The sequence below is a fragment of the Mustelus asterias genome, chromosome 4 (genome assembly GCF_964213995.1).
Source record: "Mustelus asterias chromosome 4, sMusAst1.hap1.1, whole genome shotgun sequence".
NCBI classification, from domain to species: domain Eukaryota; kingdom Metazoa; phylum Chordata; class Chondrichthyes; order Carcharhiniformes; family Triakidae; genus Mustelus; species Mustelus asterias.
The window spans coordinates 30,265,034-30,280,108 of record NC_135804.1 but is presented as its reverse complement, the minus strand read 5'-3'; the positions used below and the strand labels follow the sequence as shown (position 1 = coordinate 30,280,108).

Below are 15,075 nucleotides of genomic sequence, written 5' to 3'. Positions count from 1 at the left end.
ATTGTGGGCACTGTAGCCTAAGTTGATCAGTCAAGCCTAAAGTACAGCAGTTACAATCTCGTCATGAGGCTTTGATAGTGAGAAACTTCATTGCTGCAGAGCTACCCCGTGACAGAACTATAAATATACATGGGAAATAAAGGGGAGAGAAATATATTTAAAGAACATTAAAAAAATGAGAAAAGATGTTTCTCATTTTTAAAATGTTTTTATGTCATCTCCCAGTCCAAAGATGTGCGAGTTAGGTGGATTGGCCATGCTAAATTGTCCGTTAATGTCAGGGTAAAATGCGTGGGGTTGCAGGAGTGGGGCCTGGGTGGGATTGTGGTCGGTGCAGACTCGATGGGCCGAATGGCCTCCTTCTGTACTGTAGGGATTCTATGTTCTGAGGGAGTGGGAAAAATACGTCAGCACAATCGTTAAACAGGAAAAACTAAGCTGGCCCATCCAACCGATCCCATACCTTCATAATGCAGCTCAACATTATGACCCTCAGTATTCCACCCAACAGCAGCTGTATGATTACTCTGGGAGAAGCAGAAAACAGAAAAAAAAACCTATACTAATTCAAGAATCTGGTAAACCCCTCTCCAAACTCTAAAGGGAACAAACAAATTCAATGGTGTCACATTCATCTTGTGACACATTTGTCTAATACCCCACACTGCTATGGTATGTCACAGCCAGGAATTCATCCAGCCCCCTTTTGAATGCTGGCAATGGATCCTCACCCACTGCATACGCTGGCAATACACATAGAAACACAGTGCACAAAGTTTCTTGTGTCATAAAAAGTTTCAAATTGGAGTTAATTAGTAAAACAGATAGAACATCCAAGAGACCCTCCTCCTCCAAGTAGCAGTAAGTGTGTAATATTTTTGTTTTGAGTTTGTCCTGTGATAGACTGGTTTAGTAGTTTTATTGTATTAGAGGTAGAGGTGAAATACTATCATAGCTAAGCTGTACTGTGATAAGGGGAAAGTTCAGAAATAAAACTTGAAGTCATAGGCTACTGTGGAACAATGCCAAGGGAGATCTACTAGTTTCCTTTAAAATACAAAATATTTATATACATGGAATTTAGGGAATATAATTAAAGATATAATCATGAAATAAAACTTGAACTAAATTACCCTGAATGAAATCAAATCCAGACTGAAAAGCTGAAAACACTCAGTCACTTTTTGGATGCTTATCAGAATTTGGGTCATTTTGGTTTTGAGATCCTCATCCTTTTAAGAACTTATGGTGCATAGGTATAAAATACTGAAATATGTGCGTATATTTAATACACATTGGGGTACCTGCACTGATACAATGGACTACAATGGACCTGCAGTGTAATAGGAGGTTAGATCATGTAAAAATGTTGCAACTGCATTCAGACGATCTCTCATGATGTAACAACGCTGCATTACTGAACAACAACAGCTACAAGAGAGTTTTAGCTTCTTACTGCATTCCAGGACATTTTCTTGGATTATGGGGTAATAATGTCCAGACACAAGCCAGGGAGGGAAGAAGTAAGGAAATGGGGCAATGTTGCGAAGGTTGGGGTGAAATAGAGAACAAAAGATCGAGGTGCACAATTTTTGCCCTAATTTTAAGGCAATAGTCTCTTTTCCATTTAGTAGGTTCTCCAGCTTCAATATGGGGTAGGAATCTAATTTAAATGGAAGTCAGGACTTAATGAGCAGAGAATATGGCTTGTGTTTCAGCTGTATGCCAGTTATAATAGGATCCCTCATGTCTTGGCTTTGAAAGTTGCCTCTCCATATGAGAAAAATACCATTGTAACTATAACAAAAACTAAAGCATTTTGAATCTAATAACACATCTCAAGACACTTCACAGGAGCACTTTCAAACAAAACTGGGCATCAATCACAGATGGAGGCATTAAGACAGATGACTGACAGAGGCCATCTTGGCTGAAGAGTTGGACTTTGAGGAGCGCTTTAAAAGACGAGGAACTACAGCTTTGGGGACACCACCAACATTTGCTTCTATCTATCTATACCACCTCCGTCTTTAATAACATCAAGCCTTGAATCACATGATGATCTGCTCCAGGGCTTCCTCTGCAAATGACTTTTCTGTTCATGAGAGAGTCATTTAAATTCCTAATAAAAGCAAACTGTTTCAAGTACACTTCATTTCTTTTATTGCTGTTATAATATTAAGTATTAGTAGTATTCATACAGGTATTGTGAAAGAGCCAGGAATTAATTTGTTTTCAGCGAGGAGTCTTCAACAAAGCAATAAGCAAAATGCTGGAGGGCGACGGGTAATAGGAGCAAATGTTCAAAAAGAATGTTCCTCTTTGAGTATAGTGAAAGCTTTTAACAAAAAAGCTGCAACAATATTGACTTGACATTGACCCTGCTGTTGGAGATTAATTTATGTATTCTTTGTTATTGAATACATTTTCTTAAAGATTTATTATTTTCTAAATTCAGTATCTATCTGTAACAGTGATCAAAAACAATAATGGACTGATAGCTTTCAAAAGTATAATGAAGAACGTTTTTTAGTCACTGCTTTGAACTTGAGTCCCAGGTTGTAAAAATATTATTGCTAATGTCACATTCATAAAAATCTTGAAATTCATTTCATACATGTCGGAATAAAGAATATTTTCTCTCTTAACCTGTTTAATGTTTAAGCTTTAAGTCTCTGCCAGTTTCATCACAAAATCAAATGTGTAATTTTGTCTCAACTAACCGTGGGGTGAGCAGCTTGTAGAATGATAAACTAGCCATTCTCAAATATAGTAGTGCCCTAAAAGGGGCGGCACGGTGGCACAGTGATCAGCACTGCTGCCTCACAGCACCAGGGGCCCAGATTCAATTCCGGCCTCGGGCGACTGTCTGTGTGGAGTTTGCACGTTCTCCCCGTGTCTGCCTGAGTTGCCTCCAGGTGCTCCTGTTTCCTCCTGCACTCCAAAGATGTGCGGGTTATATGGATTAGCCATGCTAAATTGCCTGTTAGTGTGAGGGGGACTGATAAGGTTAATATGTGGGGTTACGAGGATAGGGTCTGGGTGGGATGGTTGTCAGAGCAGGCTCAATGGGCTGAATGGCCTCCTTCTGCACTGTAGGGATTCTATGATCTTCTATGATTGTTAAGGTCTTCCGCACAATCTGAATATTTCATCCAAATGTTTTCGATCGGAATAGTTGGAAGGTTACACTGATTGATCAAAGAAATAAAAGGCAGTATTCAGCTAGCAGGCCTGTTGCCTCTCCTGGGGCAAATTAACTTCAAACTATTTCAGGTCACTGAGGCAAGAAGTTAGCCAAAGCAATGATGAGGGGGCCGATTCTCCCAGCTTGCTGCATTGCTCCAGTAATGCAGCGGGCCGGGAGACATCAACAGTGGCCCTTTCGTGGGATTCTTGCTGGGCGTCATGGTCTCTGCACTTCTCCCAGCCTAATATTTTTGGTGTCAACTGCTCTGTGCCGGAAATCGGAGCTGATTATCATATGGAAATGTCATGGAAATTGACAGTTCCATATGATTAGTGGGCCCGGGATGGAATTCTCTGGGCCAGTTACATCTCCTCCCCCCTACCTCCCGTTGGGAATGGTTCTCTCCAGCTGGATTTACAACTGTTCCCCACCAATGGGGAACAGGTGCCCTGACCCTGCTGGAGGGAAGTGAGACCCTTGAGGCCCCCAAAGAGGTCGGGTGTAAGGGGAGCAGTGCCCCCCTTGGGTAGTGCCAGCCTGGCACGCTGGCACTGCCCATGAGGCAAACTGGCACTGTCCAAAGGGCAAGCTGGCACTATCCACTGGGCACCTTGACACTGCCCACTGGGCACTGGGCAGTGTGAAGGGGACAGGGCCTTTTGGGGGCAATCGTTACGGAGGGACCCACTACCACTCTGCACTGTGATCACTGGGAGAGGGAGGGAGTGAGGGTGATCGGGGCCAGCCATCGGGGTGGTGGCGGGGTGGTGGTCGGGACTGTCAGGGAAGAGATCGGGGCTAGCTGGGTGGGGGTCAGGGAGATCGGGTTAGCCATCGGCGAGGACATAGGGGCTGGCCCGGGTGGGTCTGGGAGGCCAGCGATCAGGAGCTGAGGGGGGGTGGGATGTCGGAAGGCCAGTGATGGGTTGCAGGGCTGACCAGTGATCAGGTTGGCCAGCAATCAGGAGGCCGGCAATGGGGGTGGGGGGGGTGGGGGGGGGCACATGCATTGATATCCACGCTGACAGATAGGCGCATACACAGTGGCCCGCTCAGCAATATGCTGCTGGCCTTTCAGGCGGGAATAGGCCCCGCCCATCACTTTTCAAAGGGAATCACGCTGAGGCACTCTGTGATGCACAGAGTATTGGAGATTCAATGTGGAAAAACTGGTGGGAGTTACTCCCATTTTCCCACATGTCGGGAACTTAGAATTTTTTGGGGAGGGCTCCGGCCAAGGTCTTTCATCCAATCCCCGAGTTAATGTCAGTAATGAAATAGCTTGAGATAATTCACATTTAATATGGAAGGACACTTGAACTGCTGCAACCTATGAAGTCATGTGAAAGTATTATAAAATAGCGAAAGAGAGGAGTGTCCATTTCTATCTCCTGAAACTAGTAGAAACATTACAGGTTGTACCTGGAATTAGAGTTTATGTTTGTCTCATTTACAAACCAGTTGAAGCAAACACTCGCTATGGATATTTCAGAAGATAGTTTGAAACTTATAATTCTAAACAAGATGTGTTTTCTAGGTAGATTAGAAACACACTGGAAGTTTGCTTTTTCTTATTCTTCCATGAAATGTGAGCATCGCTGGCAAGGCCACAATTTGTTGCTCATCCGTAATTGCCCATGAGAAGGTAGTAGTGAGCTGTCTTCTTGAACCTTTGCAGTCCATCTGGTGTAGGCACACCTACAGTGCTGTTAGTAAGTGAGTTCCAGGATTTTGACACAGCAACAGAGAAGGAAAATTGATATATTTCTAAGTCAGGACTGTGTTTGTCTTAAAGGGTAACTTGCAGGTGGTGGTGTGCCCATGCGTCAGCTACCCTTTTCCATCTGGGTGGCCAAGGTTGCAGGTTTGGAAGATGCTGTCAAGCTTTGGTGAATTGCTGCAATACATGGTATATACATGGTGCACTCTGCTGCCACTGTGTGTCACTGGTGGAGGAAGTCAAGGTTTAATGTGATAGACTTGGTGGTGATCAAGCAAGCTGCTTTATCTTGGATAATGGCAAACATCTTGAATGTTGTTGGAACTGCACTCATCCAGGAAAGTGGACAGATTCCATCACACTCCTGACTTGTGCTTTGTAGACAGTGGACAGACTTTGGGGAGTCAGGAGGTGAGTTCTCCCCTCAGAATTCCAAGTTTCTGACTTGCTCTTGCTGCCACAGTATGTGTATAGCTAGGTAGTTCAGTTTCTGATCAATGATAACCCTCAGCATGTTGATGGTGGGGGATTCAGCAGTGGTAATACCAGTGATATCAAAAGGAGATGGTTAGATTGTTGGAGATGGTCATTGCTCGGCACTTGTGTGGCAAGAAATTTACGTGTCACATTATTATCAGGTTGAAGTATTATGGACCTAAATGAAGTAACATTTGGCCATCTTCAAATCTTACTGACAGGTGAACAGATCTGTTTAGATACAATGACAAATACAATCCAGCCTGAAATAGTTCTGACACACCTGCTGAGAGTTTCAGCATTCTCTTTTGTTTCAGATTTCCAGCATTTATATTTTATTTTGTTTTTTGTTTATGTGCTGTAAATAAGGATGTTTATTACAGATTGGTACTTATGTGAGAGGGAGAGACAGTTCAGTGAACCTAGATGAATTAATCAGTATCTAACATTTGATCAGTGCCTACAAGAATTAACTTACATGTGGATTTATTCAACCATGTCTGCTGGCTATTCATTATTTAAGCTGTATTTATACAGACACGATAAATATAATAAATATTTAAAATTGATGTGTTCTCTGTTGCAGGTACCTATCAAGGACAATGGGTTGGAGGAATGCGCCATGGGTATGGTGTACGTCAGAGTGTTCCCTATGGGATGGCTGCTGTTATCAGGTCTCCTCTTAGAACTTCAATTAACTCTCTAAGAAGTGAACATAGTAATGGTACAGCCATACACCCAGACACTCCAGCTGGAAGTCCTGCAGGATCAAGGGGGGGCTTTGTTCTCACTATGCATAGTGACAATGATCTTCTTTCAACCAAAAACAAAAAGAAAGGGATTTTCCGCAGGTCCCTTTTGAGTGGACTGAAACTCCGGAAGTCCGAGTCCAAAAGTTCCTTGGCCAGCCAAAGAAGCAAGCAGAGCTCATTTCGAAGTGAAGCTGGGATGAGTACGGTCAGTTCTACAGCCAGCGACATCAATTCCACAATTAGTTTTGGTGAGGTCGAGACAGATTTGTCAGTCATCGAAGATGATATAGATGCAACAACAACAGAAACGTATGTCGGAGAATGGAAAAATGACAAACGCTCTGGCTTTGGGTTAAGCCACCGGTCTGATGGCTTGAAATTTGAAGGGGAGTGGCTGAGCAACAAGAGGCATGGTTATGGATGTACAACATTTCCAGACGGAACAAAAGAAGAAGGCAAATATAAACAGAATGTGTTGGTGAGTGGGAAGAGGAAGAACTTGATTCCTCTACGGACAAGTAAGATTCGGGACAAAGTGGATAGGGCAGTGGAAGCAGCTGAACGGGCTGCAGCTATTGCCAAACAGAAAGCTGAGATTTCTGCATCCAGGTAAGAAGCTGGCTGCCGACTCACTTCAAATTGTGAGATTTGCAATGATTTTGTATGAACCTAACTTTATGTTAACAAATCAACTTGTTAGAAATTCATGGCACTAGAGACGCCAAGACTGAGGAGATAGAGTACAAGTAGATTTTATACAGTGGCAAAGCCAGTGGAGGTAGTCAGTGTGAGTGGGAGCTAGGCCTGTGAACCCCCAATTAAATTGAGGTTGGCCAACTTGGTAACATTATCTCAAGAGAAGAAAGGATCAAAGGAGTTAGGCTGAAAGTCCCAGAGGTTCAGAAAGGAGAAGAAGAAGAGTAATATTGGAAGGTTAAAGGGAGAATGAGGAGCCCGGAAGGGAATTGGTGCCAAGGTGGCAATATGTAGCGATAATACTAGGAACAATGCAGGAGTTGGCAAGTTCCAATGTGGACATGAGCCAACAGTTCTGGCACGCAAACAGGAGAACTGATGTAACTGAATAGGAACATGCACTGATGGAACTTTAGGGCTTCAATTTTACACTGGACATTTGAATAATGGTATAAACTCAGCAACTACCTACCCACTGCCAAATCCTGGGATTATCAATTAAATCTGAGCCCCACCCCTGACATGTCACTACGGTCCCTCAACCATAATGTGGAAATGCCGGCATTAGGTGAGCACAATAAGAAGTCTCACAACACCAGGTTAAAGTCCAACAGGTTTATTTGGAATCACGAGCTTTCAAAGTGCTGCTCTTTCATCAGGTGAGTGAAGGACTCAGCTGATGAAGGAGCAGCACTCCAAAAGCTCATGATTCCAAATAAACCTCTTGGACTTTAACCTGGTGTTGTGAGACTTCTTCCTGTCACTCAACCTTGGAGGCAATCTTACCAAAGAAATTCGAAGACCAGGATGGATGGGAAAACGGGAGAGTTCAAATCCCAAATGTTGTGCCCTTTGTGCATGAAAAAATGGGCTAAACCATTCCTCACCAGTAGGGGCTTAAATCACCAGCCAGCCTGTTGTAGCAGCAGCGGGCACTATTGCGCATGTGCAGACTTCTGTGGCTGCACATGCGCAATAGCAACCAGCAGAGGCCTGTCATGTAAGAGAGAGAGAGACCTGTTAGGCTTCTGCTGCTGCAGCTGGTCTCGACCTAGCACCCCCCCCCCCCCCCCCCACGCCCAGGTATCATGGGGCCTGCGGGTGATCATGAGCCCCACACCACCCGGAAATATCGCCACCGCCCTCCCTGCCGCCCAGACCAATTGCGCCCTTTCTCCCCCCCCACCAACCTTCTGCAGAGTGGCAGAGGGCCCTCCCTTTGTGGGCAATGCCAAGATGCCTGCTGGGCAGTGCCAGGCTAGCACTGCCAAAAGGGCACCCCATCCTAGTCCGTGACCTCCCCTGGGGCCCTCAATCTCCTCTGGTTCTACCACCGAGGCCATCACAACTGTTCCCCATTCGTGGGGACCAGGTGTTTTCCTCACTGGTAAGAACTACTCCCGGTGAGGCCACAAAGGCAAGTGAGCCCGGACGATTGCGTCCCGGGCTCATGAAATCAATGTAAATGATGTTTTACATCTATTTAAATAAATTATTCAGCCTCTTGCTGGAAATGGGTGAGAGGCTGATCGCGTCGGATATCCGGTGCGAGTAAGATCGCGAGAGGCGAGACATCGGGCGTGAACCTGATTTCTCAGTTCTTGCATGATTTTATCAGCTCACCCCGCCCATCGATGGGCAGGACAAACCAGTAAAATCGCCCCCTCCTTATCTTCACCCCGATTCTGAAAACGAACCCTAACTATAACTTAGTAGCAATGCTTGTGTTTAATTGGTGTGCAATACAAAGCTGACACTTTTCCACTGATATCTGTAAATAATCATCACTTCTGCCTCTTGGTCATAAATTTTCACTAAGGTTCTCATGTTTAGAAAGGCACCAAAGCAGTATATAAGTAGTTTATTTCACACAGTTCTAGTCATGGGGTGAAATCCCAGTGCTTACTAATCAGAGCGTTCAATCTGACAAATGGAAATATTATAAATTTCATTAAGCACCAATCCAGAGCAGTGGGTAGTTTACTTCATGTCGAGTAAACTGAAGGACAGCCTTTTGCTGCTCAGGAAAGTCCTGTTGACTGACACCTAACATCACAGGGGAGCAGAGATAGATGAAAGTGAGCGGTTTTAATGAGGGATAAAATAGGTAAGAACTGAATGAATAAAAAGGGGTTAAATCCTGTAACAGCTATTCAATTGCAAAGTGATTTTGAACTGTGACATGCTACAGTTTTGCATTTCAGCAACAGTTATTTATCCCATTCCAGAAAAGTGGAAGTTTACAATAATAATAATATCAAAAACTAAAGAATTAAAAATTTTGCATTTGTTTTGGAAACTAAAGGCAATTTGTACCTTTCCTAATCTAGATTTGTGTTGGGTAGATTAGCATATATACCAGCTATATTTTATCACGGTGGGAGCAAATGAAAATATGGAATAGCTTTATGCTGACAAAGTACATTTCTCTCTCCTGTTGATTCAGAGGAAAAATAATAACTCATGGCCTTTGAATGAATGCAAGCAAATTATTGTTTTTACTTCTTGGACAGAAAATGTCTATGAAAGTCCAACGAAGGCCTTTTGAGTTGTAAATCCTTTTTTAAGTAAATAATGTTCAACCTTTGTTTTTTAAAACCATCTGTCAAAGTGTAGTTTATGAGTGATATAAATTGTAGCTAGGTTATTTTAAAATTTGTACCATTAGCTCAGTAGAACCACTCACCTGAAGCCATGATGCTCTAAAAACCTTCCTGGTTTTGTTCAGTCAACATGAATCTAAGTATTAGTAAGCCTGCTTTTGTGCACAGCTTGCTCATTTTGAGTGCAGTTGTTGAAGAGCAGGAGATGTTTTTGTTTGCAGCATGTTTAGTCATGCAAGTTAGTGCAAAAGCAAAAGAATGAGCAATTTTCTCTTGTAATCTTACATCTGCTGGGAAATGGATTGTCACTGGCTTAAAATGTTTCATTTCTAATCCTTAACATCTGCCAGAACAGATCTCAAGTCTAACTTCTTTTTAAGGGGCCTTGTTAAGAGTTGAGGACCCACACATAAAAACAGAACAGCATTGCGAAATCATTAATGGGTGTTTGTCAGTATTTGGGCTAATGAGTAAATCAGGACCTAGAAATTCATTGGTGCCAGAGAGATCAATGTAGAAAGAAAAACGTAGATATATATAGCACCTTTTATAACCTCAGGACATTTCAAAGTGCTTTACAGCCAGTAAAGAAGTCGTTTTGAAATACAGTTGCAGTTGTAATGCAGGTGGTGCACATATGCTTGACTGTTTCTGGGAATATACCATCCACCATGTTCGATTATATTCCTCTGTCTAAGACACACACCAGTTGTATGCGAAACAGTCATTAAGCCTCCTAGGATCGCTCTTGGACCTTTTTCTGAAATTGGGTGGCCCCCATATTTGATTCACCAGGTGATAAACTTGCTCTAAAACTCATGGCACAAGGACCATTCAGTAGTGCTACTTAAAGAGCTCATCCATTACATATTGGTAAGTAGATGGCTCGTCCTTTTAAGCTGCTACTTTTTGGTTTTTGTGGACTATTTCCTGCAATCTATAGGTTAATTTTGGCTTCTAATAAGAAGCTTCTGGTGGTGCTGCACTTTTTGCGGGTGCTTTTGAAACTGTTTCACTGCAATCATGGATTGTTTGATGGAGCTGCCTTTGGGGCTGGAGGATGAGGGGGAACAGTTAAGAAGACAGGATAGAGCAGGAACAGTTAGAAGACAGGATAGAGCAGGAACAGTTAAGAAGACAGGATAGAGCAGGAACAGTTAAGAAGACAGGATAGAGCAGGAACAGTTAGAAGACAGGATAGAGCAGGAACAGTTAAGAAGACAGGATAGAGCAGGAACAGTTAGAAGACAGGATAGAGCAGGAACAGTTAAGAAGACAGGATAGAGCAGGAACAGTTAAGAAGACAGGATAGAGCAGGAACAGTTAGAAGACAGGATAGAGCAGGAACAGTTAGAAGACAGGATAGAGCAGGAACAGTTAGAAGACAGGATAGAGCAGGAACAGTTAAGAAGACAGGATAGAGCAGGAACAGTTAGAAGACAGGATAGAGCAGGAACAGTTAAGAAGACAGGATAGAGCAGGAACAGTTAGAAGACAGGATAGAGCAGGAACAGTTAAGAAGACAGGATAGAGCAGGAACAGTTAAGAAGACAGGATAGAGCAGGAACAGTTAGAAGACAGGATAGAGCAGGAACAGTTAAGAAGACAGGATAGAGCAGGAACAGTTAAGAAGACAGGATAGAGCAGGAACAGTTAGAAGACAGGATAGAGCAGGAACAGTTAAGAAGACAGGATAGAGCAGGAACAGTTAAGAAGACAGGATAGAGCAGGAACAGTTAAGAAGACAGGATAGAGCAGGAACAGTTAAGAAGACAGGATAGAGCAGGAACAGTTAAGAAGACAGGATAGAGCAGGAACAGTTAGAAGACAGGATAGAGCAGGAACAGTTAGAAGACAGGATAGAGCAGGAACAGTTAAGAAGACAGGATAGAGCAGGAACAGTTAGAAGACAGGATAGAGCAGGAACAGTTAAGAAGACAGGATAGAGCAGGAACAGTTAAGAAGACAGGATAGAGCAGGAACAGTTAGAAGACAGGATAGAGCAGGAACAGTTAAGAAGACAGGATAGAGCAGGAACAGTTAGAAGACAGGATAGAGCAGGAACAGAAGGAAGAGAGAGGAAGGTGGTATTGTGCAGGAGAGCATACCCACACAAGTGGTGGGATTTTCTGGCCCTTCCCGCCAGCAGGATCTTCCAGTCCAGCTGAAGGTGACCTCCGTGGCGGTTTCCTAGAGACAGGGCGGGCAAGCCATGCAAAACGCCGTAGACTTCGGCGGGACCGGAAGATCCTGCCAGTGGCCATTGGAGAGCTGCCTCTGCCACGGGAAAATATACCGTGGGAGAGGCTGGAAAATCCCAGCCTCCTACCTGAACTTTACTGCACAGCAATATCGCAAACACCTTCGCTTCACAAGACTATCATCAAGCTATTCCACCTGCTGCAGTCACAACTCAATATCAAGCTTTATATCCACTTAGTTGAATTTGGGCAAGACATCATTGGCTAACAACATTTTCTTCAACGGCTAAATGACGTGAAGGAACTCAAATAAATGGTAGACACGATGAAATATCAGATAGAGTGGGAGCCAGAGAATCTGGAATTGGATTGTGCCGCTAGCTAATGTTAATGAGGCTCTGCCCTAAAAACTCACTGGAGAGATAGTTTACTCATTCTGCAAGTTAGACCGCAGGTTAGTTAGACCACACTTATTGGCCGTGCAAGGAACAAGTTGGATAAGGTGAATGACCCCTTTCTCATTGCGTATTTCCTTATGCCACCTGTAGCCTCCTTCACCAAAATCTCACTAAAGGACATTCTGATCAGTATTTAACAACCTTTACCAATTATTTGCGATTACTAAATCTCTTGCCTGTGCTGGAATAAGATCTGGACAGTTATCACACCATAAATACTGCTTGAGCCAAAGGCACTTAACCCCAGTAGTTAGAAATTTAGATCTAAAGATCACCCTTGTTTTGGGATGTGGGTAGATTTTAGGGAAACAAGCAGAAATATGGGATGGGATTTTAACTGTAGCATGCCATTCCAATGGCGTAACCGGAACTATGTGCCTTTTCTGCTCTCTTGTTCTTTCCTGTTTCCCAGTCGACTCTAAATCTAAGTGCCGGCAATGGGTATATGAAACATATGGGCCGAATTCTCCCGTCCCGCCCGTCACGGGAATTATAGGGGGCTGGAGGCGGACCATGCAAATGTCCATTGACCTCGGGTGGGATTCTCCAGTTTTGAGGTGAGCGCGGCCGGAGAATCCCGCCCATGCAATCTCGTAGAGGGTTTAAAAAAAAATTCTTTAGTGGATGTAGGCGTCACTGACAAGGCCAGCATTTGTTGCCAACCCCTCATTGCCCTTGAACTATGTTTGGCTATTTCAGAGGGCATTTAAGAGTTAGCCACATTGCTGTGGATCTGGAGTTACACGTAGGCCAGACCAGGTTTCGTTCCCTAAAGGACATTAGTAATCCAGATGGGTTTTTACGACAATTGACAATAGTTTCATGGCCATCATTAGACTTTCAATTCCGAATTATTATTGAATTCACCATCTGTCCTGGTGGGATTGGAACCGAAGTCCTTAGAGCATTCCCCCTGGGTTCCTGGATTACTAGTCCAGTGATACTACCACTGAGCCACCACTTCCCCAAGATAGTGCAGGGGGAAGAACCTTTTTGTTGGTGAAACCTGCCATCAGTCAACAATGCTGCGGCTACTGGCAGGCTATAAAGAGTCTCTCAGACAAAAAGGGAGACTCTGAATCATAGCCACATCTTTGCTGTGAAATGCCAGTGCCTGCCTTTTAAAATATCTTCCCTGACCTCCTTCCCTTTCTGGTCAGCCTGCTGCCGGTGTTGTGAGCTCTGTGGTTGACTGGCAAGAGCTCTCATTTGTCGCATCCTCTCCTCCTGCCTCTGAGGTTGCAGGAATATTGGGTGTATGAGACCCATAGGTATTCCAGCAATTGTACAGTGTGACGAAGGCAGGCAGAGATGTGAGAAAATGTATATCCACAGATTTCACCCACTGATCTGATGAGCAGTGAGATTCTCAACTCCTTCCATCATCCGCGACCAAAACTCCACCCACCACACACTGGGCTCCTCCGTTTCAATCCTCAAACCTGTCACTGCAGGGACCAGGGACTTTAGTTATGAGGAGGGACTATAGAAGCAGGGACTGTTCTCCAAAGAGCAAAGAAGGTTAAGGGAAAATTTAGTGAAGGCATTCAAGATTATGAAGGCTTTTGATAGTGTAAATAAAAATAACCTTTTTCCACTGCCAGTAACTGGGGTAAACACAGTAAGAAGTTTAACAACACCAAGTTAAAGTCCAACAGGTTTATTTGGTAGCAAAAGCCACACAAGCTTTCGGAGCCCCAAGCCCCTTCTTCAGGACTCACCTGAAGAAGGGGCTTGGGGCTCCAAAAGCTTGTGTGGCTTTTTCTACCAAATAAACCTGTTGGACTTTAACCTGGTGTTGTTAAACTTCTTGCTGTGTTTACCCCAGTCCAACGCCGGCATCTCCACATCATAGTAACTGGAGGACACAGATTTAAGATGATCAGCAAAGGAAATAGAGGGGAGATGAGGAGAATTTCTGACACAGCTAATTGTTATGATGTAAGGATGGTAGAAGCAGATTCAGTGATGGCCTGAATTTTCCATTCACGCCCCGCTGCCACTACAAAAGACGATGGAGAGTTTGGCGCTCAGCCAAATCTCCGTTCCCTGCAGCGGGACCAGAGAATCCTGCGGGCGTGGGTGTGAATGGCCGGAAAATTCCAGCCGATATCTTTCAAAAAGGGAATTGAATATCAACTTACAAGGAAACATGTTGGGCAGAGAGCATTGGGGTGGAATAAATGGGATAGCTTTTTCAAAGAGCTGTCTCCATAGGCACAATGGGCCAAATGGCCTCCATTATGTTGTATGATTCAATGAACAAGAAATGGCACTAAACTCAATCGGCCCAATCTTTTCTGCATGATTGGCAAGTTGACATCGAATTTTCCCAGGAATTCTGTGCTTTCAATGCTATATCCAGTAAAAATTGAAGTGTATTGCCAGTGAATGTACATTATCTCAGAATGTGTTTCTGATTTGATTTATTATTGTCACATGTATTGGGATACAGTGAAAGGTATTGTTTCTTACGCACTATACAGACAAAGCATACCATTCATGGAGCACATAGGGGAGAAGGAAAGCAGAATGTAGTGTTACAGTCATAGCTAGGGTGTAGAGAAAGATCAATTTAATCATAGGATCCCTACAGTGCAGAAGGAGGCCATTCAGCCCATCAAGTTTGCACCAACCACAATCCCACTCAGGCCTTATTACCCTGTTGTCCCTGACACTAGGGTCAACTTAGCAGGGCCAATCAACCTATCCCACACATCTTTGGACTGTGGGAGGAAATCAGAGCACCCAGAGGAAAGCCACACAGATATGGGGAGAATGTGCAGACTCCACACAGACGGAGGCCGGAATTGAACCCGGGTCCCCGACGCTGTGATAAACACTGTGCCACCGTGCTGCCTTAATATAAAGTGGGTCCATTTAAAAGCCTGATGGCAGCAGGGAAGACACTGTTCTTGAGCTCTTCATAATCAACAGTGTTTTGAAAAGGTTTTAGTCCTTATTACCTGGATTTTACC

General features: G+C 43.9%; 1 protein-coding gene across 1 annotated transcript in view; it reads left to right on the top strand.

Moving 5' to 3' along the window:
- jph3b (junctophilin 3b) overlaps positions 1-15,075 on the top strand; it is a 150,750-nt gene that overhangs the window by 28,854 nt on the left and 106,821 nt on the right. Inside the window, exon 2 of the mRNA XM_078210240.1 lies at positions 5,974-6,748. Coding sequence (XP_078066366.1) covers positions 5,974-6,748 — 775 coding nt within the window. The remainder of the gene's footprint in view (positions 1-5,973; positions 6,749-15,075) is intronic.